The sequence below is a fragment of the Chiloscyllium plagiosum genome, unplaced genomic scaffold (assembly GCF_037043375.1).
Source record: "Chiloscyllium plagiosum isolate Xiang-an unplaced genomic scaffold, Cpla_swu_hap1 HiC_scaffold_26, whole genome shotgun sequence".
Classification (NCBI taxonomy): domain Eukaryota; kingdom Metazoa; phylum Chordata; class Chondrichthyes; order Orectolobiformes; family Hemiscylliidae; genus Chiloscyllium; species Chiloscyllium plagiosum.
In genome coordinates this window covers 4,129,103-4,154,836 of record NW_028270164.1, presented here as the reverse complement: position 1 = coordinate 4,154,836, position 25,734 = coordinate 4,129,103, and the positions used below count along the sequence as shown (strand labels likewise).

The 25,734-nt window shown below is 45.6% G+C and overlaps 1 protein-coding gene and 1 pseudogene across 1 annotated transcript in view; one reads left to right on the top strand and one right to left on the bottom strand.

The window, feature by feature from the left end:
• Positions 1-800: 800 nt before the first annotated feature.
• LOC148145068 (uncharacterized) lies at positions 801-23,814 on the bottom strand (annotated as a pseudogene).
• Positions 23,815-23,940: 126 nt separating this feature from the next.
• Positions 23,941-25,734, top strand: part of LOC122563029 (leucine-rich repeats and immunoglobulin-like domains protein 2) — an 86,286-nt gene continuing 84,492 nt past the window's right edge. Inside the window, exon 1 of the mRNA XM_043716348.2 lies at positions 23,941-24,137. Coding sequence (XP_043572283.2) covers positions 23,941-24,137 — 197 coding nt within the window. The remainder of the gene's footprint in view (positions 24,138-25,734) is intronic.

The following is a 25,734-nucleotide window of genomic DNA, read 5'->3' as shown; positions in this document are numbered from 1 at the left end:
GAAGTCTAATTCTAGAGCAAACTATACTGTAAATGGAAGAGCCTTGGGAAAAGTTGATGAGCAGAGAGATCTGGGAGTTCAGGTCCATTGTACCCTGAAGGTGGATGCACAGGTCGATAGAGTGATAAAAAAGGCATGTGGTATGCTTGCCTTCATTGGACAGGGAATTGAGTAAAAGAGCTGGCAGGTCATGTTAAAATTGTGCAAGACTTTGGTTTGGCTGTATTTAGAATACTGTGTACAATTCTGGTCGCCACATTACCAAAAGGATGTGGACGCTTTGGAGAGGGTGCAGACAAGGGTTACAAGGATGTTGCCTGGTATGGAAGGTGCTAGCTATGAAGAGAGACTGAGTAGGTTAGGTTTATTTTCACTAGAAGAAAGGAGATTGAGGGGGACCTGACTGATAATGAAGGGTATAGACAGGGTGGATAGAGACAAGCTTTTTCCCAGGGTGAAGGATTCCATAACGAGAGCTCACATGTTCAAGGTGAGAGATTAAAAGTTTAAGGGAGATACATTTAGAAATTACTTTACACAGAGGGTGGAACGCATTGTCAACAGAGGTAGCAGAGGTGGTAGAGGCAGGTACGGTAGATTCATTTAAGGAGCATCTGGACAGCTGCATGAGTAGGTGGGGAGCAGAGGGACACAGATCCTTAGGAATTGGGCGACGGGTTTAGACAGTGGATTTGGATCGGCTCAGGCTTGGAGAGCTGAAGGGTCTTTTCCTGGGCTATAATTTTTCTTTGTTCTTTGTTTAATACTAAGGTCTTTTTTACAAATATAGAATAGTGGGGTTACATGTAGCGTGACATGAATACAAGATCATGATTGAGGCTGCCTTCATGGGTATGGAACTTGGCTGTCAGTTTCTGCTCAGCGATTCTGCCTTGTTGTGTATCTTGAAGGCCACCTTGGAGGATGCTAACCCAAAGATCAGAGACTGAACGTCCCTGACCACTGAAGTGTTCCCCAACTGGGAGGGAACATTCCTGTCTGGGGATTGTTGCACAGTGTCCATTCATTGTCGTACCATCTGCATGGCCTCACCAATGCACCATGCCTCAGGGCATCCTTGCCTGCAGCGTATGAGATTGACAACATTGGCAGAGTCACGTGAGTATCTGCCGTGTACATGGGGGATGGTGTGCCCACGTGTAATGGTAGTGTCCATGTCGATGATCTGGCATGTCTTGCAGAGGTTGCTGTGACAGGGTTGTGTGGTGTCCTGGTCGATGTGGTCCTGAAGGCTGGGTAGTTTGCTGCAAACAATGGTCTGTTTAAGGTTTGGCAGTTATTTCAAAATGATAAGTGGAGGTGTAGGGATGACCATGGTGAGGTGCTCATTGTCATCGATGACCAGTTGAAGGCTGTGAAGAACAAGGCATAGTTCCTCTGCTCTGGGGAAGTACTATTTGCCAAAGGGTACTGTATTGGTGATGTCCTGTCATAGAGTCATAGAGATGTACAGCATGGAAACAGACCTTTTGGTCCAACCCGTCCATGCTGACCAGATATCCCAACCCAATCTAGTCCCACCTGCCAGCATCCGGCCCATATCCCTCCAAATCCTTCCTATTCATATACCCATCCAAATGCCTCTTAAATGTTGCAATTGTACCAGACTCCACCACTTCCTCTGGCAGCTCATTCCATACACGTACCACCCTCTGTGTGAAAAAGTTGCCTCTTAGGTCTCTTTTATATCTTTCCCCTCTCACCATAAACCTATACCCTCTAGTTCTGGACTCCCCCACCCCAGGAAAAAGACTCTCTATTTATCCTATCAATGCCCCTCATAATTTTGTAAACCTCTTATAAAGGTCACCCCTCAGCCTCCGACGCTCCAGAGAAAACAGCCCCAGCCTGTTCAGCCTCTCCCTGTAGCTCAGATCCTCCGACCCTGGCAACATCCTTGTAAATCTTTTCTGAACCCTTTCAAGTTTCACAACATCTTTCTGATAGGAAGGAGACCAGAATTGCACGCAATATTCCAACAGTGGCCTAACCAATGTCCTGTACAGCTGCAACATGACCTCCCAACTCCTGTACTCAATACTCTGACCAATAAAAGAAAGCATACCAAACGCCGCCTTCACTATCCTATCTACCTGCGACTCCATTTTCAAGGAGCTATGAACCTGCACTCCAAGGTCTCTTTGTTCAGCAACACTCCCTAGGACCTTACCATTAAGTCAATCCAATCATTGACAGAGCTCAGTGCAGAGTCGAAAAGGGTGGTGCTGGAAAAGCACAGTAGGTCAGGCAGCATCCGAGGAGCAGGGGAAATCAATGTTTTAGGCCTAAGCCCTTCATTAGGAATGTGATGAAGGGCTTGTGCCCAAAACATTGATTCTTCTGCTTCTCGGATGCTGCCTGACCTGCTGTGCTTTTCCAGCACCACCCTTTTCATCTCTGACTCTCCAACATCTGCAGTCCTCACTTTCTCCGAGAGGTCATTGCTAACACCAGGCGGCGCTGCAGCATCAGATAGGACAACCACTGGTGTAGACAGAGTTTATTTCTGAGAACTTTTCTGAGTAATAATACCAACGGGAATTTCTTTTTTCCAGAAGAGACTTCAAACAATAAAGAGTTGAGGAGGCAGGAGGGGTGAAACCAGGCAAATCTGTGGAGATTTACTGCTGAGAATCTTTATTTCCAGAACAATTCTTCCCTTTAAAACTGCAGGGGTTTGACTATATTCTCTAAAAGTCTTCTGCTATAAAATATATGTAATGTATTTAAGTTATTTTCAATTATCTATTTAATATTATTTCAGTATATGGCAGAACAGGTTGAATGGGCTGAATGGTCTACACTTGCATCTCTTTTATTCCAAAAAGACGTTGACAGGTTGGTGCAGGGGGTAGATGGTCGGCAGGTGAAACTCAACACAGACAAGTGTGAGGTGATACACTTTCACCAGAGGGACATGGAGGCGCAGTATAAAACAAAGGTACAATTCTAAATGATGAACAGGAGCAGAGCGCCGAAGTTATTAACAATAACAGGACAGGTGAAGGGAGCAATGGTAGAATACATTGTACCCGAGGTGTTATAAATGGGCCTTAGAGTACAGGAGCAAGGAGGAAAGAACAAAGAAAATTTACAGCCCAGGAACAGGCCCTTTGACCCTCCAAGCCTGAGCCGATCCAAATGTACTGTCTAAACCTGTCGGTCAATTCCTAAGCATCTGTATCCCTCTGCTCCCCACTTAATCATGCATCTGACCGGACGCATCATAAATTAATCTTCCGTGCCTGCCCCTACTACCTCTGCTGGCAACACATTCCAGGGACCTACCACCCTCTGTGTGAAGTACTTGTTACGTGTATCCCCCTTAAACTTTTCACCTCTCACCTTGAAAGCGTGACGTCTCGTTATTGAATCCTTCACCCTGGGAAAAAGCTTGTCTCTACCCATCCTGTCTATACCACAGGAGTTGTTGAACATGTATAAGGCAGTAGAGTGTCCACAGCTGGAGTATTGTGTACAGTTCAGGGTGCCACACTTTGGGATGTGGACACATTAGGGAGAGTGAGGGAGAGATTTATGAGAATGAATCCGGGGACAAACAGGTTTTGGTTATGATCATAAATTACACAAGCTGGGACTGTGCTCTTTGAGGAAGAGAAGACTAAGGTCTGATAACAGAGACTAAATGTTCCCAATCATGGAAAGATTGAGAAGTTAGAAGGATTCAGAATAATTCATCATATAGAATCCCTACAGTGAGGAAGCAGGCCATTTGGCCCATCAAATCCACCATGGCACTTCAAAGAGCATCCCAGCCAGACCCATCCCCTACCCTATCCCTGTAACCCTGCATTTCCCATGGCTAACACACTGAACCTGGACTATGGGAGGAACCCAAGGCTGGAGTCAAACCTGGGTCCTAGTGCTGTGAGGCAGCAGAGCTAACCACTGAGTCACCGTGCGACCCAATGCGGTTCAACATTTTCATGCACAACTGGTCAAAGTCTGGAAGGTACTGCCTGAGTGATTGCTGGGGGCATTTGGAAAGGAGTTAGACTGTGATCTGTAAAGGAACAATGTGTAGGGTTCTGGGGAGAAAGCTTGAGAATGAGCCAGCAAGGACACAATGAACCAAATGAACACCTTCAGCATTGTGACAATCCTGTGCCCCTACGTTTGGTGAGTTTAAATCACCAGGAAAGGTTTGGACTTTTTAAAATTGGAATTGCTTTATTTTAGCTGATGAGCTAATTCCAGCTGAGTTTGTTAAACTTCCTCAGGCTCTTGCTTTTAAACCCATCAATGGATCAGAAACACAGGCATTCATGAACAGCTTCATTGTGATGAGCTCCATGCACCTGTGTAAGGCTTCTCACTAACACAGCGTGGACAAAGTCAGAAGTCACATGACACCAGGTTATAGTCCAAACAGTTTATTTAAACTCACAAGCTTATTTGAGCACTGCTTCTTCATCAGATATGGCTGGCATCTGACTTTCTCCACCCCAGTCCAACCCCAGCACCATCAACACAGCGAGAGTGGTCCTCGCTAAAATGAAACTGGACAAGGCAGGGTTCCTCTGCAGCTGACCCTCAGCACTGGGACCTCAGTCCAAACCCTGTATTCTGATCTTGTAGAGAGATGCAAACAATACTGCAGTTCCTGAGGATTACTCACTCTACAGAGTCAGCCTCCGGGCATGTGCATGAGTTAAATAAGTATCAAGAAGTACCATACAATAGAAATCAGGAGAAGAGTACATGATTATTTCTGACAGTGCAGTTTGAGAACAAGAGTTGGTAAGAGGTTGACAAGAGCCAACAAGATTCTATGCCATGCTCTGTCATACAAAAGAACAAGACCTAATGAGCAAAGTGACATTGGGATATCTAAAACATTCTTTCACTCCTTGGTCCCAAATAGAGATTGACTGTAGAGTGAAAACCAACATCTTCCACTCACATCATCCCTCCAGACAAGGTAATAGCGTAGTGGTATTATCGCTGGATGATTAATCCAGAGATCCAGATAGCATTCTGGGGACCTAGGTTCAACTCCTGCAATGGCAAATGGTGGAACTTGAATTCAATAAATATCTGAAATTAAGAATTGAATGATGACCGTGAATCCAGTGCTGATTGTTGGGGAACAACCCATCTGACTCACTCATACCTTTAGGGAAGGAAACTGCCATCCTTACCTGGTCTGGTCTATGTGTGATTCCAGACCCACAGCAATGGGGTTGACTCTTAACAGCCTTCTGGGATGGGCAATAAATGCTGGCCTAGCCAGTGACGGCCTCATCCTGTGAATTAGTTAAAAAGCAAGGGAAGAATTGACAATAAAAAAGACAGAGCTGTGCTGACCAGGGTACTAAGCAAGAGAAATGATCAATAAGAAATGCTCTCTAAATGAAGTCTTTAAATATGGCAGAGATTTTCAAGTAACCCAGGCAACATCAGCAAAGCTTTCAATTAAGAACTGTGTGGAATTTGCACATTCTCCCCGTGTCTGTGTGGGTTTCCTCCGGGTGCTCCGGTTTCCTCCCACAGTCCAAAGATGTGCAGGACAGGAAGATTGGCCATGGGAAATTGCCCCATAGAGTCCAGGGATGTATAGTATAGGTGAATTAGCCATGGGAAATGCAGGTTTGTAGGTATGGAGCAAATTGAGATGGGATGCTCTTTGGAGAGTTGGTGTGGAGTTGTTGGGCCAAATGGCCTGTTTCTACACTGTAGGGATTCTATGAAGAACGTGCATTTTTGTAGGGTCTTTCACAATCCTAGCCTGTTTCAAATGTGCATTGCAACCAATTAATAGAAATCTGATTTCTGTTATAAAGAAGGGAGCATGACAGACAATTAATACATAGCAAGATTCCGCAGAAAGCAGTGTGACAGTAGGCAAACAATTTACTTTCAGTAAGTGTTGGCCACAGGATAAATATTGGCTGGAGGTCTGGGGAGAATGCTGCTGTCCTTACAGAGGGATTGTTCACACCCACACAAGGACCTTGGTTAAAATCTCATCTGGTGGATGGCACTTCTGACAGTGCAGCACCCCCTCGGTGTGGGAACTGGGACTTGCAGATTGAGTTTTATCACTGGGGTTGAAGATCAGACTCAGAAGCCAGATAGTGCTACCCTCTGAGCCACCACTTCACAGGGGCTTCTCAATTCCAAAGGCCAACAGGAATAAAAAAAGGCAGGCTTTGCTACATTCTGCATTTCAGAAAATCTGTGTGACTTTGCTCTCTCTCTCCGCACTGTGCACTTCCTTTCTGAAATGAAAAAGTCTCACTTGTTTTTTTTTGCAGATGCTCTACAGGAGTTAATTAATGGGAACTGTGTCCCTTTACAGCAATCCACTGATTGTTACAACTCCATCTGCTGCTCTCCTGCTTGTTAACTGACACTAATCATCACTAAAATCAATTAGAAAATGGTCATGGAGGGGAAAGAAATTATTCACATTTTCAGCAGTTTAACACAGTTCGACTGAGTGAGACTTTTATTAAAGGCGTGTTGATATCATTGACATCTGAGTTGAAAGCCAAATGATTCTCCTCATTAACAGGCAGTGCGCTGTAAAGGAGAGGTGTTTGAGATTATTTGCAGCATCTGCCACCTGACTGGGTCATGGAGAATCATTCCAAGTGTTCACCCTGATGAGGTGAGCGGTTTTAAAATCAATCTTTACATCACAGCTTTTGAAGTAGCTCTTTAATATGGGCTGATAGATCATAGGTCTACGCTGGTGGATTGTCACATACTCTCCAACTTATAGACAAAGAGATCCTCTGCCTGTGCTGACACAGGTCAGAGTTCTTCAAGGGTTTACACAGAGCACTGATGCTACATTAACTGTTTCCTCCCCCTCAATGTGATTAAGTCAGAGACACAGTCTGTCTACCACGAGGGAATATAACATTTAGCGAGAATCAGCCTGCTATATCTGGATAATGATCAATGGGTGCCCAGCATAAATAAATTAATTGTTAATAAAAAAGTTTCAATTTCTAGTGTAATATTTAAAGTCAAGGCTACAACCGTTGGACTTATGCTACAGGGTTAATGTCCCTACCTTTGGGGTAGAAGGTTCTAGTCCTACATGCTCCAGACGTGTCTGAAAGGTTATTTAACAATACAGTCAGTTCATCTCTAATGTCACGGTTGGGTTCTTATGCAACCCTGTGTAATAGAAAATCACGCTTAAACTGTTGGTGATGTAATTATGTTACAGCCAACACCTGTTTTAAAAGTTCACACTTTAGAAACAGTATCCCCAATTTGTCAGCCACGATTAGTGGCACAGTGGTTAGCACTGCTGCCTCACAGCGCGGAGACCTGAGTTCAATTCCCGCCTCAGGCGACTGACTGTGTGGAGTTTGCACATTCTCCCCGTGTCTGCGTGGGTTTCCTCCGGGTGCTCCGGTTTCCTCCCACAGTCCAAAGATGTGCAGGGCCAGGTGAATTGGCCATGCTAAATTGCCTGTAGTGTTAGGTAAGGGGTAAATGTAGGGGTATGGATGGGTTGCGCTTCGGTGGGTCGGTATGGACTTGTTGGGCCGAAGGGCCTGCTTCCACCCTGTAATGTAATCTAATTTAATGATACAGTGAATTCGCATTGATGAAACGTGCATTATAGTTGAACAACCTGTATCTCCAATCTTTGGCTCAATGAAAGGAACTTTCAACCCACTGCTCAGTTCAAAATCTTGGAAGCGAGAACAAAAGAATTGAACATTATTTAATTAGAGAGAAACTGTAGAAAGCTGCAACACAAAAGGACTTGTGGGGACTTGTGCATGAAATGCAGAAAGCTGCCACACAGGGGCAGCAGGGAGTAAGGAAGGGTAAAGGAACGTTGGCCCTTATTTCTGTGGGTCAGAGTTTAAAAGTAGGGAAGTGCTAACTGTTCAGACCGTACAAGGTGCTGGGAAACCACATCTGGAGCACTGTGAGCAGTTTTGTTCCCCTTATCTGAGGAAAGATATCATTTCATTGGAGGCAGATCAGGGAATGTTCACTGGGATGATCCCTGGTGTGGAAGGATTGTCTTATGAGCAATGGCTAAACATGCTGGGACTCTACTCACTGGAGTTGAGGAGAATGGGAGATGATCTCACTGAAACATGTCAGATTCCAAAGGGGTTTGACAGAGTCAATGCTGAGAGAACATTTCCCTCATGGGAGAGTCTAGGACCAGAGGGCAAAGTCTCAGAACAAAGGGGCACCATTTTAAGATTGAGATGAGGAGGAATTTCTTCTCTCAGAGGGTTATGAGTCTTTGGAACTTCTGGGAGAAGAATCCTTGTCTATATTTTAGGCTGAGATCGAGAGATTCTTGATCAGTCGGGGAAAGAAGGGCTATAGGGATAGGGCAGGAAAGTGGACGAGAGGAATGTTGGAGCAGCCATGAACTAATTGAATGCATGGAACAGGCTGGAAGGGCTGAATGGCCTACTCCTGTTCCTATTTCTTATGGTTTTATAGAAGGCTTGGGTTTTGTCCCATTGGCTCCAGACATGTCTGAACAGGTTATCTAACAACAACTATTGGGTCATTTGAAGGATGTTTCAACACCAACCATTTATCCCACTGTCCCATGATCCATTTCAATGTAGCCCTCAACCCACCTCACTGTTTCTCACTACAACATAAGATAAAGACACTGGAGGGAAAAACTCCCATTAGAGAGAGACAGAAAGAGCAGGCTGATGGTTGTTTAACCTGAGGGTCACTACACATCAGGCAGGGTTGAGAAAGTGGGACTTCTAGTAACCTCAACTGGTCTAGGAATTGAACCTGTGTTTTTGCTGTCATTCTGTATCATAAACCAATTGTCCAGCCTACTGAGTTAAACCGCCCCTATCGTGATCCTTAGCCCAACCACCCAGCTTGCTATAACCTCTCCCCACCTTCACTATTTCATTCAACTCTGGTCATCAGCTTCACTATTTTACTTCAGTTTTGCCTGTGCTCTTTCTTGCTGTATAAGAAAGCTCTGGCACTGGGTGAATGTGAACTTTTTTTTTAGCAAATTTCATCAGAGCACGGACTCTCTCTGTTAGTCTTATCACAACTGCAATGTCCTAGTTCTCACACTCTTTGTCAGACCCTGAGTATTAAACAGGGATTTTGCTACAACTCTGTTTGAGAAACACTGACAGATTCCATGGATCAACTGAGGGGCTGAGATTTATACAAATAATCTGCAGTGTCAATGGTCAGCTCTTCAAAGGAGTTTTGGTGGCTCGCACGTCATGCTGATGCTCTTAACAATGTTTAACTCTTTCTCATTTAGTTTCTGATTAGACACAAAACCCACAGTTCTACATGGAGGGTACTGTTATTCTCATTTACACTGTCATGATGGTGATATTGGACCAGCCTGATCCCACAACGAAACCAGCTTTGCAGGTTGTATACTAGATGAACAACTACTGAAAGAACTGCAGATACTAGAAATCTGAATCAAAAACAGGAATTGCTGAAAAATCTCAGCAGGTCTGGCAGCATCTGTGGAGAGAAATCAGAGTTAACGTTTGGATCCAGTGATCCTTCCTCAGATGGTAGCTAGGAAAAATATATTTTTTATACAGATGACGGGTTCGGAGGGAACAAAGAGAACAAAGAGAGCAAAGAAAATTTACAGCCCAGGAACAGGCCCTTCGGCCCTGCAAGCCTGAGTAGATCCAAATTCACTGTCTAAACCGGTCGCCCAATTCCTAAGCATCTCTATCCCTCTGCTCCCCATCTATTCATGCATCCGTCCAGACGCATCTTAAATGAATCTACCGTGCCTGCCTCTACCACCTCTGCTGGCAACACGTTCCAGGCACCCACTACCCTCTGTGTGAAGTACTTGCTGTGTGTATCTCCCTTAAACTTTTAATCTCTCACCTTGAAAGCATGACTTCCTGCTATTGAATCCTGCCCCTGGGAAAAAGCTTATCTCTATCCACCCTGTCTATATCCTTCATGATTTTGTAAACCTCAGTCAGGTCCCCCCCATCTCCTTTTTCCTATTGAAAACAATCCTAACCTACTCAACCTCTCTTCATAGCTAGCACCTTCCATACCAGGCAACATCCTCGTAAACCTTCTCTGCAACCTCTCCAAAGCATCCACATCCTTTTGGTAGTGTGGTGACCAGAACTGTACACAGTATTCTAAATGCAGCTGAACCAATGTCTTGTACAATTTTAACATGACCTGCCAGCTCAACTTTTTCCCAAGGATCTTCCATTCATTGTATAATTCGCTCTAGAATTAGAGACTTACCTAAATGCATCATCTCACATTTGTCTGGATTGAAATCCATCTGCCACTTTTCCACCCAACTCTCCAGTCTATTTATTTTCCTCTGTATTCTTTGACAGTCCCTTATGCTCCACCAATCTTCATGTCATCTGCAAACTTGCTGATCATACCAACAGTGCCCTCTTCCAGATCATTTATGTATATCACAAACAACAGTGGCCCCAATACTGACCCCTGTGGAACACCACTGGTCACCTTTCTCCATTTCGAGAAACTCCCTTCAACTACTACTCTCTGTCTCCTGTTGCTCAACCAGTTCTTTATCCACCTAGCTAGAACACCCTGCACACCATGTGACTGCACTTTCTCTATTAGTTTACCATGGGGAACCTTATCAAACACCTTACTAAAGTCCATGTATATGACATCTACAGCCCTTCCTTTATCTATCAACTTGGTCACTTCCTCAAAGAACTCTATTAAATTGGTAAGGCATGATCTCCCCCGTACAAAACCATGTTGCCTATCACTGATAAGCCCATTCTTTTCTAAATATAAATAGATCCTATCTCTCAGTACCTTCTCAGCAACTTTCCCACCACTGACGTCTGTAGTTACTCAGAATATCCCCACTACCCTTCTTGTACAGGGGGACAACATGAGCAACCCTCCAGTCCTCCGGCACCTCACCTGTGTTTAAGGATGCCCCAAAGATATCTGTCAGGGCCCCAGCTATTTCCTTTCTCGCCTCCCTCAGCAACCTGGGATAGATCCCATCTGGTCCTGGGGATTTGTCCACCTTAATAACCTCTAGTCTACCCAATACATCTTCCCTACTTATGTCAACGTAATCCAGACTAATCACACTTCTATCTCTAATCTCAACATTCATCATGTTCCTCTCCTCAGTGAACAATGAGGAAGGTGAGAGAGAATTTTTTTCTCTCTCTTTGGATTCTATCCCCACCTATCATTTATTCTTTCTCCCTCTCCCCCACTCCAACTTCTGTATAAAATCCATCCTTTTCCGAGCTACCGTCAGTTCTGAGGAAGGATCACTGGATCTGAAACGTTAACTCTGATTTATCTCCACAGATCCTGTCAAGACCTGCTGAGATTTTCCAGCAATTTCTGTTTTAGACTGGTTGTACATTTGACTTTTTGCAGTTGGTTAATGTGGTGTATAATCATTGAAACATATTCATTAGAGGCTGCATATGTTCTTTAACGACAGAACAAATGTTTATTTTACAAAAGAGAGGCTTCAGTCAAGCAAAATGATAAATATAAACATGAAAGATTTTAACAAAAAGTGCCAAAATGATGTTTCAATGTGTTTCACAACACCATCTATTTACAGATACTCAGTTCCACAAGGTATCACTCATATCCCAAACTCTTCAAGAGTTAACTTTTAAATCTTACATCTCTGATTCCTCCCAATTCCTTTCCCTTTGACTAAGGAGACAATTTTATGATTCATGTTTAATTCTAGGGCATGAATCTTTCACAATGCTGACAGTATGGAGTTTTTTTTTAGTTCTAACAACTCGAAAATTTCTATCCAAACTTCCCTGGCTTGGAAACTTCACAGACTAAGACAGCTCAGTAATGGATTGCCCTGACCTGAAACTTAATTCTCTTGCTGGAAGAAATTGTTTTTTCTCCTGAACTGAACACCTAATTCTTCTAAGATGAAGTGAAAAGTTAAAACTAATGACATTTTGGTCTGTTGTAAACTCAGCAGTGTAAACATTCTGTCCATTAACACCACAGGAATTCTGCCAGGCGCTTAACTGAAATCATTGCTTTCTTAGAACTGATACACTGAGGTCACTGCTCTCAATGAGTTTCTGACTTGTTGCTTAAAAAAGAATTACTCTCACAGAACTGACCCACATCCATCTGCCTCCAGGTTAAAATCCAAATGCCAAAGTAAAAGATATAATACACCTTCCATCACAAAATGAAATGGATTAACAGAAGTTAATAGCATTGTTTCTGCAACATATTTTACTATCCTGTGATACCCAGTATAGCTCTTATTAGAAATGCAACAACTACCATTAGGTACAAAAAGCAGCAAAGGAAGATCCCACAGACAGCAAAGTGATCATGACCACGCTATCAGTGTTTCTGATGTTGATTGAGAGACTAATTTTAGTTCCAGTGCCAGGAAAATCAACGGAATCTATTCCATCAGTTGGGACCACCAGAGACAGCATCTCTGACAGTGCAGCATTCCTTCAATGAAGCACGGTGAGTGTCAGGATGGGTTAAATGGCCCAGTCTCTGAAGTGGGACTTTAAACATGCAATCATGACTCAACAGCAGGGGAGATAGTTGTGGGAACTGGTAGTGTAAAAGCTGACTGCTGCATTTCCAAAATTATGGGAGTGACTGTACTTCAAAAGTGCTTTGTTGGCTGTGAAGCATTTTGGACACCTGAATGCAAATGCGAGTCTTTGCTTTAATCTCATATTCCCATGAATTCACAAACATGGAGGGGGCAGAGAGAGGGCCCTCTCCAAGTGGATGTTTCTGGCACATTGTCATGAAACATGCTGGGTGCCAGAAAAGTGTAAGGAGATGACACTGAAGATCCTGACAGGTTTCTCTATGGGAGCATAGACAACAGCAGAGCCAGGTCACTGCCACTCTCATCTCACTATCATCAGTCAAGTCAAAACTGGGGGAGGGGATTTCATAAAAGAGTATAGCATAGGAATGGTCTCTTGAGCCCACCATGTCCGTGCCAACCTTAGCGCCATTCTAAACTAATCCAATCTCCCTGCACATGCTCCCTCTCACTCTATTCCCCTGCCTATTCATGTAGGAGAAAGTGAGGACTGCAGATGGTGGAGTTGAGAGTGTGGTGCTGGAGAGGAGCAGGAGAATCAATGTTTCAGACAAAAGCCCTTCATCAGGAATGAGGCTTGTGGGCCGGGGGGCTGAGAGATAAATGGGAGGGGGGTTGGGCTGGAGTGAAGATAGCTGAGTGTGCGATAGGTAAATGAAGGTGGGGAAAAAGGGGATAGGTCAGAGAGATGGGAAAAATGATGGACAGATCAAGAGAGCAGTGCCCAGTTGGAGGTTTGGGACTGGGATAATGTGGGGTGAGGGGAAATGAGGAAACTAGTGAAATCCCCATTAATCCCATGGGTTGCATGGTCCCAAGGTGAAAGATGAGGCATTCTTCCTCCAGGCGTTGGGTGGTAAGAGTTTGATGGAGAAGGCCCAGGACTTTGACGGAGTGGGAGGGGGAGAGGGAGTGTTCAGCCACGGGGCGGTGGGTTGGTTGATGTGGGTCTCCCAGAGATGTTCTCTGAAGCAATCCACAAGTTGCGTCCTGTCTCCCTAATGTCGAGGAGACCATATCTAGAGCAATGGATACAGTAGATGACATTTGTGGAAGTGCAGGTAAATTTCTGTCGGATGTGGAAGGATCCTTTAGGGCCTTGGATGGAGGTAAGAGGGTTGGTGTAGGTGCAGGCTTTACACTTCTTGCAGTAGCAGGGGAAGATGCCAGGAGTGGGGTGTGGGCTGGGGAGGGTGGGGGCCTAGATCTGATGTGGGAGTCATGGAGGGAATGGTCTCTCCAGAATGCTGATAGGGGTGGGGAGGGAAATATATCCCTGATGGTGGAGTCTGTGTGAAGGTTTCTTTCTCCATTTCTTCCTCTCCCACCATCCCAACCAGTATCCAACCATCGACACCCTCATCTGCTTGACTGAACTGGTCCTCACCCTTCACAACTTCTCCTTCCAATCCTGCCACTTGCTCCAAACCAAAGGGGTAGCCATGGGCACCCACATGGCATCCAACTATGCCTGCCTGTTTGTTGGGTATATGGAATAGTCCACCTTCTGCAGCTACATTGGCACCATTCCTCACCTTTTCCCCTGCTTCATCGATGACTGTATCGGCACTACCTTATGCTCCCACAAGGTGCTTGAACAGTTCATCAACTTCACTAACACCTTTCACAACTTCAAATTCACCTGGACCATCTCGGACACCTCTGTCCCCTTCCTCTCCATCACCACCTCTGGCGACTGACCAATCACAGACATCTACTACAAACCCATGGACTCCCACAGCTACCTGGACTACACCTCCTCCTAACCTGCCTCCTGTAAAAACACCATCCCTTATTCCTAATTCTTCCACCTCTGCCGCATCTGTTCCCAAGATGACCAATTCCACCTCAGACAGTCCTAGATAGCTTCCTTTTTCTAAGATCACAATTTCCCCTCTCACATGGTCAATGATGCCTTCCAACTCATCTCCTTCACTTCTTACACCTTCGCCCTCAAACCCAAACCCTCCAATCGCAACAAGGACAGAACTCCCTGGTCTTCTCCTTCCACCCCACTAACCTCCATATACATCACATCATCCTCCACCACTTCTGTCACCTACAAACTGATACCACCAGGGATATATTTCCATCCCCACCCCCATGAGCATTCCAGAGAGACCATTCCCTCCATGACTCCCTCGTCAGATACACACCTCCACCCTCCCCAGCCCACACCCAACTCCCAGCACATTCCCCTGCCACCATAAGAAGTACAAAATCTGCACCCACACCTCCCCCCTCACCTCTGTCCCAAGGCCCCATGGGATCCTTCCACATCTGACAGAAATTTACCTGTACCTCCACCAATGTCTACTGTATCCGTTGCTCCCGATGTGGTCTCCTCTACATTGGGGAAACAGGACGCCAACTTGCAGATTGTTTCAGAGAACATCTCTGGGAGACCCACACCATCCAACCCACTGCCCCGTGGCTGAACACTTCAACTCCCCCTCCCACTCTGGCAAGAACATGCAAGTCCTGGGCCTCCTCCATTGCCGAACCCTTACCACCTGATGCCTGGAAGAAGAACACCTCATCTTCCCCCTTGGGACACTGCAACCACATGGGATCAATGTAGTTTTCCTCATTTCCCCTCCCCCCACATTATCCCCAGTCCCAAGCCTCCAACTCAGCACTGCCCTCTTGACCTGTCTATCGTTTTTCCCATCAATCTGCTCCACCCATCTCTCTGATCTATCACTTTCTTCCCCACCTTCATCTACCTATCTCATGCCCCTTAAATGTTGCTATTGTATCTGCTTCTACCACCTTCCCCTGACAGCACATTCCAGGCACCTACCACCCTCTGTGTAAAAATGTTGCCTCACACATCTCCTTTACACTGTCCCCCTCTCATCTTAAACCTATGCCCCCTAGTATTTGACATAACCACCATGGGAAAGAGTTCCTGATAGCATTAAGCCATTCACAATGCCAAGGAGATATTAACAGATAATACCTCTCTTAAGGGGTAATGTATTATTAGAGCTGTGACTGAGTTACTCTAATATTTTTTATATTGTTCACACAATCTGTTATTAAAGACCCTTTGTCATTAACGTGATACCCCATCCGATTTTCCAGGGGAGTGTAAAATATTTTGTGGCACACTTAAAAGATAAGCAGTGACCTACCCAATCTCTAAGCTCAAACAGCTGGCCATTAATTCAATTCCTCATCTCGACTTTGGCTGTGCACAGTTGCTACATTTGCAAATAAAACTACAATAACAACATTTCTAAAGTTAAAAATCACACAACACCATTTTATAGTCCAACAGGTTTATTTGGAAGCACTAGCTTTTGGAGCACTGCTCCTTCATCAGGTGATTGTGGAGCAGAATCATAAGACACAGAATTTATAACACATTTCTAAAGTCCTTCAATGTCTGTAAAGCACTTTGGGTCATCCTGAGGTTGTGAGGGCACTATGTAAATGCAATCAGTTTCTTTCTCTCTCTGTTTTATTGTTGAGCTTTGATAATAAGGTACTAGGTGAAATGGAGACTTTTGTTTCCATAGTCCCCATCCCCAATTATAATGAAAATTATAACCATTCCTCTTCAGATCTCAGCAGCACGTCAGTATTAAATGAACTAAAAGTTTGCAATTATAGAGTAGTAGATGGCTGTCTCTTGATAATGATTGTCTGAAACATATCAGACCAATCTGAGGCTCAAAACCATGCCCTGAACATGGTAATTATATAATGAAATAGATAAAGTGATAGGTTAATGAGAATTTCATATTTGAGATCTAATTGTCAAAGCACAAGTTTGTAATACACTTCTCACATCCTCCAAAGTATTTTACGGACACTGGAATGCTTTAACTTAGGAAATGTGGCAATCATTGATGTCTCAACAAATTTCCAATCTTCTAATGGCCACCCTAATCGGATCTGCTTCAGGAATAAATATTAATCAGAATACCAATGATAAAACTCCCATTATTCCTTTGGAAAGGACAGACAGAACCTCCACTTAATTCCTCAGTTGAAAGACTGAACCTCTAACGGTGTAGTATTCTCTGAAGAAGGGTCACTGGAGCTGAAACGTTGACTCTGTTTTCTCTCCACAGATACTGGCAGACCTGCTGAGTTTCTCCAGCAATTTCTATTTTTACATGTAGACTCTGTCAGTACCCCACTGGAAGTGTCAGCCTAGGTTGAATGATTATGTCGGATTCAGGATTGAGAGATCTAATAACGGAGGCATGGCCAGCTCTTGATATTACAAAGGAGTGCGGATTAGAGTGGTGCTGGAAAAGCACAGCAGGTCAGGTGACATCTGAGGAGCAGGAAAATCGACATTTCAGGCAAAAGCTCTTCATCAGGATTCCTGATGAAGGGCTTTTGCCCGAAACATTAATTTTCCTGCTCCTCGGATGCTGCCTGACGTGCTATGCTTTTCCAGCACCACTCTAATCTAGACTCTGGTTTCCAGCATCTGCAGTACTCACTTTTGCCTATTACAAAGGAGTGTGGTAAATTTAGTCAGGTCAGAGTTTAATAGTGTGCCTGCCTAGTTCTATGAGATAGTTGTTTCTTAACAATGTTTAAGAACTAGTCAAATTGACATTCACTTTGTAAATACTACCATGTAAGTAGGCAGTCAAATTGTGTAACGATATCTGTCTGTCTAGCTCAATCAGTACAGCATGGGACTCTTATTCCATCCCACTGCTGTACGTTCAAGCCCCATGCTTGCCAATGAATCATTTCCACTAGTGAAAAGAATGAGATTTGAAGTAATTGGCAAAAGCATTATGAGAAAGTACTTGTTCCACAGCTCTCGGTTAGGTTTTGGAATGCACGTTGAGAGTGTGGCACAGACACATTCAAAAGGAGTCGAGAGTGTGGTGCTGGAAAAGCACAGCAGGTCAGGCAGTGTCCAAGGAGCAGGAGCAGGGCCTGATGGCCGAAATGTCGATTCTCCTCCTCCTCGGATGTTGCTTGACCTGCTGCGCTTTTTCAGCAACACACGTTTGACTCTGATCTCCAGCATCTGCAGTCCTCACTTTCTGCTAGCACATTCAAAGGGAGTCAGACTATTATTTGGAAAGGAGCAATGTAGAGGGAGAAGGCAGAAGGATAGCACTCAGTGAAAAGCTCATCCAGAGAGCTGGTGCAGACCCAGTGGCCTGAAAGGCCTCATTCTGTGTTTAATAGTGCTAAGATGCTTATGGCAAAGAGGAGAGCCAGTGATACGCTCACAAGAATCACTCACTGAAACAGAATGAAAAAGTGAAACACCCTTGCATGTGCTTTGTGCTTCTTGCAACCTTACGATGCCCAGAAATGTCCTGTACAGGAACAGACTTTGGCCACTCGTTCTCTCATTTCGATAAGATCATGACTATCTAATTACTCCACGTTCCCGCTTATCTTCCAATAAAAAAAGACTCTTCCATACCAAAAATCTACTCACCTCTGCCTTAATAATATCCAAAGTCAGAAGTCCCACGACACTAGGTTTATTTAAAATCCGAGCTTTCATAGAATCCCGAGAGTGTGGAAGCAGGCCATTCGGCTCTTTGAGTCCAGACCAATCAACAGAGAGCACCCCACCCAGACCCACCCTCCTACCCTACCCCTGTAATTCCAATAGCCAAACCATCTAACCAGCACATAGAACAGTACAGCACAGAACAGGCCCTTCAGCCCACGATGTTGTGCCGACCACTGATCCTCATGTATATCTTTGGACTGTGGGAGGAAACCCACGCAGATACAGGGAGAACGTGCAAACTCCACACAAACAATTGCCCAAGATTGGAATCAAACCCAGGACTCTGGCTGTGAGGCAGCAGTGCTAACTACCGAGTCACTGTGCCACCCCTTCATCAGGTGAAGTGGAGGGAAGCGCACAGGCACAGAATATATGACTATGAACAGATAAGTACAAATGGTATCAGTGGAGTGGCAACAGGCTGAATAATAAGTCTCTGCAGGTGATCAAAAGTATCAGACAATGTGAATAAAGTATCGATAGCTGAACAACAAGTGAAGGGATGACTATGAACTAATCGATTCAGGCAGAAAGATAATTACAAAAAGTCAAAAATCAGATGGTGCTAGAGACAGACCAAATGGCTGGAATAACATGAGTTATTCAAAGATTCTACTCCAACTGTCTTTCAGGAAGAGAATGCCAAAGAGTTGTGACCCTCTGAGAGAACAAGACATTATCCTTGTCTCTGTCTGAAAGGAGCCATCCCCTATTTTAATTCCCCCACAAGAGAAAAGATCCTCTCCACATCCATGTGGTCAAGTCCTTTCAGGACTTTACATGTTTCAATCAAGTTATTTTTCCAAACTCCAGTGGGCTCAAGAGCCTTTTGTCATAAAACAAACCCCATATTCCAAGTGTGTGGTAAATCTTTTCTGAACTGTCTCCAACAGATTTACAGTTTTCCTAAAAGAAAGAGATAAATACTGTTTACAGAATTAAGAGTCGAATGATGACCATGAAACTATTGTCTAGTGTCAGATTCACTAATATTCACCTGGTTTAGCCTACATGTGACTCCAGACTCACATTTACCTCTTAATAATAAAAACAAATAAATAATAGATGCTAGCCTACCAAGTGCCACCCTCGACCCTGTGAATGAATAATAGAAAATAGTACCAAAGACTTATGTCCCAGAATTGGCTTCTTTCCTAGCCAAGCTATTCCAAGTTACAATACTGGTATCTACCCGACAGTGTGGAAAATTGTCGAGTTATTTCCTGTACAGAAAAAGCAGGTCAGATTCTATCCAGCCAATTACAGCTCCATCAGTCTACTCTCAATCATCAGTAAAGTGATGGAAGGTGTCAGCAACAGTGTTATCAAGCAGCACCCGCTCAGCAATTACTTGCTCAACGACACCCAGTTTGGGTTCTCCCGGGGCCACTCAGCCCCTGACCTCATTACAGCCTTGGTTCAAACATGGACAAAAGAGCTGAATTCCAGAGGGGAGGGGAGAGCAAAAGACTTTGAAATCAAGGCTGCATTTGACCAAGGGAAGGATAATAAATGCTGGCCCAGCCAGTGATGACCACATCCCATGAGTGAATAAACAAACCCCCACAGTAATGGGTTTTACACTAAATGGAACAGCAGGAATAGGAGACCAGTTAGCTCTTCAGCCTTGTCCATATTTCAGACTGGTTATTGTTTATGTGTCCTGGAACTCTAAAGAAGCATTGTTTCAATGCACACATGCAGGGAAATGCAGAACATCAATGGAATAGATGATCAGTGCTTCAGTGATCTTGGTACAGATGCTCTTGGACTTCTAGATGTTTACAGCATAGAAGGAGGCCATTCAGCCCATCATGTCCATGACTGTCAGCAAAGATCTGAACTACATGAATCCCATTTTATGACCCATGGCCCTGGAGGCTATGGCAATGCAAGTGAACATCTAAATACTGTTTAAATGTTACGTAGCTTCTGATTCAACTACCTTTTTAGACAGTTCCAGATCCCCATTACCCTCTGGTTGAAAAACGTTCTCCTCAACTGTCCTCTTAGCCTTCTATGTCTTACCTTAAATCTATGCCCCCCTGGTTACTGTCCATCTACTACTGGAAAAAAAGTGCCTTCCTATCCAATCCATCAATGCCCCTCACAATCTTTTACACCTCTGTCAGATTCTCACTCAATCTTTGCTGGTCTAAGGAAAACAACTCCAGCCCATCCAATCTTTCCTCATAGTTCAGACCCTCCATCCGGGCAGCATTCTGGTCAATCTCCTCTGAAACATCTGTCGTGCAATGATATCCTTCATATAATTTAGTGAGTGCAAGGAGGTCAACCAGGTGGACTTCATAAAATATGGGTTCCCTGATCAGACCTGGTCCAAACAGGGAGCCCTGGCTGATAGAAATGAACAACAGTGTCAGACAGCCTGTTCACTCTGAGAGTTGGCTCAGAGGGAGCTGGATCAGTGTCAAGGACTCTCCATGTGTAAATAAAGCGTGACTTGGTGGTGGGATACTGGTCCCTCTGAAGTTATTTCAGTGGCAACAAGAGAAAAACACACTCCTGAAGACGTTCACTCACAACGGTTGTTTTGAGTTGGGGTAAGCATTTCTGGCATCATGCCTTTATTTGGGAAGCTTGACTCATTCAATCCTACCGTCAAAGACCAGACCCATAATATGGAAAGAATAGGTTATTTTTTCCAGGCAAATGATATTGGGGCAGATGAAAATCAGCAAGTAATTCTCCTGATGGCTTGTGGAGCTGCAGCTTTTTAGGTTATTGGCAGCTTGACTTTCCTTGAGGCACCAGATACTAAAACATTTCAAAAGTTGATGGATTTACTTAAGAAATATTATTACCCTAAGACTCCTCTAATTCTGAGATGCTATCAGTTTTACTCAGCAATTTGTCAACCAGGGAATCCCTATTGGGACTTTTGACCAGGTGAAGACGACTGGCAAAGGCATTTGACTTTGGTCTAACCCTAAAATAGATGTGAGAGACTGTTTGGTATGTAGGATTAATGATGCAACCATACAAAAGCGCCTATTAGCTGATACCCAATTGGACTTCAAACAGGCATGATAACTGACTTTATCATTGGAAAATGCAGGAAGTGGAGCATATGAGTTGCAGGAGACTCTGATGGAAGTAGACACTCTCACCAGTCTGAATGAGCTTGGGGAACACCAATGCAGGGAATTGCATAGCCTCACTCTTGCTAGCCCACAGCAAAACCCCAAAACAAAGCCAAGCCTCGGCCGAAAGGTTAAAATTTTTTTCAGGATCCGAAATAGCTAGCCATTGTAGCGGATGTCAGTGTGTGGACTGAGGACAGTAAAGAGTCCCACCACATCTAAATTAAATAATATGATTCATAGATCAGTATACAGGAGAATGCACACCCTGGAAATATCTGGTTTGGAACAGTTAAATTGCTTAGCAACATCCAAATCAAAACCAATCAAAACAAGTATCTGTCTAAATGGTCACCCAATTCTAATGGAGGTTGATATCAGTACGGCCATTTCAGTGATTGCAGAACAACTCTTCAAAAAATTTGCATGGGACTCCAGCCCATAAGTTTGTGTAAGGCCTCAGCTAGACTGAGAATTTATACTAGGCAACCTTTACAGATTAAGGGTACAACTTTGGTTCCGGTCTCCTACGAGAAGCAGCCAGTTCAGTTACCACTGATTATAGTAAAAGGTTCAGGCACAAGCTTGATGGGGCAAAATTGATGGAGAAAGATTCACCTAGATTGGTTCGGCAATTTTTGATTAGAAAATGTCTGTGTGAGTGAAGTCTTAATAAAATATCCAGAATTTTTCAAGAAGGTCTAGAGATTATCAAAGGTTGAGAGTGTGGTGCTAGAAAAGCACAGCAGGTCAGGCAGTATCCGAGGAGCCAGGGAATCGATGTTTCAGGCATGAGCCCATTTCCTGATGAAAGGCTCATGCCCAAAATGTCGATTCTCCTGCTCCTCAGATGCTGCCTGACTGCTGTGCTTTTCCAGCACCACACTCTCTAGTCTTCACTTTCTCCTCCCAGATTATCAAGACCACCTTGCATGTTGTCCAAGAAGCAATTCCATGATTCTGCAAGGCCTGCCCAGTGCAATTTACCTTATGGCAAATAGGTCGGCATGGACCTATGCTGTAGGACCCGATGTCACTAGAGGCAGAAATCAAAAGATTGGAAAGTGAAGGAATCATCAAACTAGTCCAGTTTGTGGAATGGGCAGCACCAGTCAAACTGATTTTTGCAGGTGGATAAATCCCAATCCCTTGCTTAGAGGATTTAGATGCAAAACTGGCAGGGAGGAGCTGTCCTTCATGAAACTGGACGTGAGCCATGCATACTTGCAATTGCGGTCAGATGAGGATTCCCAGAAGTATGTTATAATTAATACACATAAGGATTTGCACCAATATACAAGACTGTCTTTTGGATCGTCAGCCTGCATAATTTTTTCCAGTGAACGAAGAAAACATTTTACAAGGTCTACCCCAGGTCACCGTTTATCTAGATTATGTGCTAAGAACAGGTAGCAATCAGAGAACTTGGACATAGTCCTTAAACATTTCTCAAAGGCCGACCTATGGCCTTAGAAGCAAAAGCTGTGTGTTCCAGGCACCCCAAGCGACCTACTTGGGCTACAGAGTTCACAAGATGAAATCACAACCATTGGAAATTAAAGTGAGTGCGATCAAAGGTGCCCCTACTCCCACCTCTGTACTGGAGCTTAGGTCTTTCTTTGGGCTGGTAAACAATTATGGAAAGTTCATATATAACCTGGCTTCCATCCTGGCAACTTTGCATCAACTCTTAAAAAAGGGTCAGCCTTGAAAATTGTTGCATTGCCAAGCCATAGCCTTCAGAGAAGTGAAGAAATAGCTATCATCCTCTAAGGTGTTGGCGTTAAATGATCCCAAATGAGACCCTGTATTGACATGCGATGCCAATAAGGACATTGAAATAGTCATTGGATAGACATATGGATGAAAATGGAATACTGTAGTGTAGATGGGCTTCAGATTGGTTCCTCAGGTCGGTGCAACATCAAGGGCCGAAGAGCCTGTACTATTATATGTTCGATCTCTGGCTTAAATTGGCACCCTTCCAAGACGATGCCCTCTGGTCATAGACGCTCCCATGAAGGGAAATATTCTCTTTGCATTTACCATTTAAGAATACTATACACTTTAATGAGATCACCTCATTTTTTAGAGTTTAGAGGTGTGGTCTTAAGAAAGTCCTTTAGATATTTCATAACCTATTCATAAAGACACTATGACAAACCTCTGGAGCAGGTGCGACTTGAACCGAGTCTCCTGCCTCAGAGGTAAGGACACTACCAGTGTGACACAAGAACCTGCACTCTAAAGGCTCTGCTTCACTGCAAGCTGCATGCTCCAGGTCTGAACTGCTCTTTGATGAGCTGTCACATGAGAGCGTGGCCTTGCCCTTTAAGAAGGCGGGAGCTCTGTGAATGTTTGACGTCGGTCGCAGCCAACCACCATCTAGTGTGGGTTCAAACCCCCATTGGGCGGGCCCACAACTTTGATTGGCGTCGATTCTATGCAATGGGAGGTCCGAGACCGGCCAACGGCGATGGGGCGGAGGCGGGACTCGGTTCGGGCACTCCGTGGGCGGGGTCGGGGCAGGCCGCGGAGAATGGGAGCTTTGTGCAAGCGGTAGCCGCGGCGGATCGAAGGTCTTTGGGCATCGGCGGAGAGCGAGAGGCGTCAGTGCGGGGAGCCGCGGTGTTATACGGCGGGGTGGGCAGGGAGGGAGAGCAGGGTGTGTGGGGGGAGGGGGTTTGTTGTGTTTTTGTCGGTGGGGGGATTCCAAGATGGCGGTGGCGGGGCCTCGGCTCGCTCCCTGGTTACTCGCGGCCGCTCTCCTCCTGGCAGCAGCGGCGGCAGCAGCAGCTTCAGCTTCTTCCTCGGCTTGTCCCCCGCAATGCATCTGCGACGACAGCCTGGTGGATTGCAGCAAGCGGTGGCCGGCGGCGATTCCTCAACAGCTTCCAGTCTGGGTCAGGCAACTGTGAGTGTCCTGCGGGCGGGCGGGCATGAAACTGCAAACAGGGGCGCGGGAGGGCCCGGCACACACCGCAGAGAGTATCATTGTATCAGCCTGAGCCCAGAGCAGGACAGGTACTTACACCCTCAGTAATTATTGCACCCTCAGTAATTATTACACCCTCAGTAATTATTGCACCCTCAGTAATTATTACACCCTCAGTAATTATTGCACCCTCAGTAATTATTGCACCCTCAGTAATTATTGCACCCTCAGTAATTATTACTGAACATCCCCATTTATAAAAAAATAAATAATTGCTGGAGATCACAGCAGGTCAGACAGCAGCTAGGGAGAGAAAGAGAGAGAGCGTTCAGTGCAGATTCCAGCATCTGCACTAATTGCTCCTACATCCCCAATAAAAACCTCCATTTGCAAACTTCATCAAAACGCTCGGCCTTCCTCTCCTAAGGTGTCAGTTTTGACCTTTCTCGCCAGATAGGGCTGGAGTAGAAGGTCATTAACGCCCCCCCCCCCCCCCCTCTGTCTCACCACAGAAGCTGCTTGACCCCCCCCCCCCCCAACCTTTCCCAGCGCTTTCTCTCCATTACCCATTTCCAGAAGCTGCACTGGTTTGCTGCTTGTTGTTTTGTATGGTTTCCAGTGTTTGAGGGGGCTGGTGTGCCTCTGAAGAGATGAGGGATATCACCCAGAATGACCCGGCATTCCCCCCCCCCCCCCCCCCCCGCAGCCCTGACATTCTCCCCCCCCCCCCCCCCCCCGCAGCCCTGACATTCTCCCCCCCCCCCCCCCCGCAGCCCTGACATTCTCCCCCCCCCCCCCGCAGCCCTGACATTCTCCCCCCCCCCCCCGCAGCCCTGACATTCTCCCCCCCCCCCCCCGCAGCCCTGACATTCTCCCCCCCCCCTGCAGCCCTGACATTCCCCCCCCCCCCCGCAGCCCTGACATTCCCCCCCCCCCGCAGCCCTGACATTCCCCCCCCCCCGCAGCCCTGACATTCCCCCCCCCCCCCCGCAGCCCTGACATTCCCCCCCCCCGCAGCCCTGACATCCCCCCCCCCCCCCGCAGCCCTGACATTCCCCCCCCCCCCGCAGCCCTGACATTCCCCCCCCCCCCGCAGCCCTGACATTCACCCCCCCCCGCAGCCCTGACATTTACCCCCCCCCGAAGCCCTGACACTTCCCTCCCCCCGAAGCCCTGACACTTCCCTCCCCCCGAAGCCCTGACATTTCCCTCCCCCCGAAGCCCTGACATTTCCCTCCCCCCGAAGCCCTGACATTTCCCTCCCCCCGAAGCCCTGACATTTCCCTCCCCCCGAAGCCCTGACATTTCCCTCCCCCCGAAGCCCTGACATTTCCCTCCCCCCGAAGCCCTGACATTTCCCTCCACCTTCCCAGAATGATCTGATGTCACCCCCCCCCCCCGGAATTATCCGATGTGTACCGCCCCCCCCCATGCATTCCCCAGAATGATCTGGCTTTCCCCCTCATCCCCAGACTGGTCTGATATTCTTCTCCTCACCAGAATGATTAACAGCTCTTGTGATAAAAATAGAATTTGCAACCCCACTCCTCTAACCCGCAAGCCAGTGGCTGTGTTC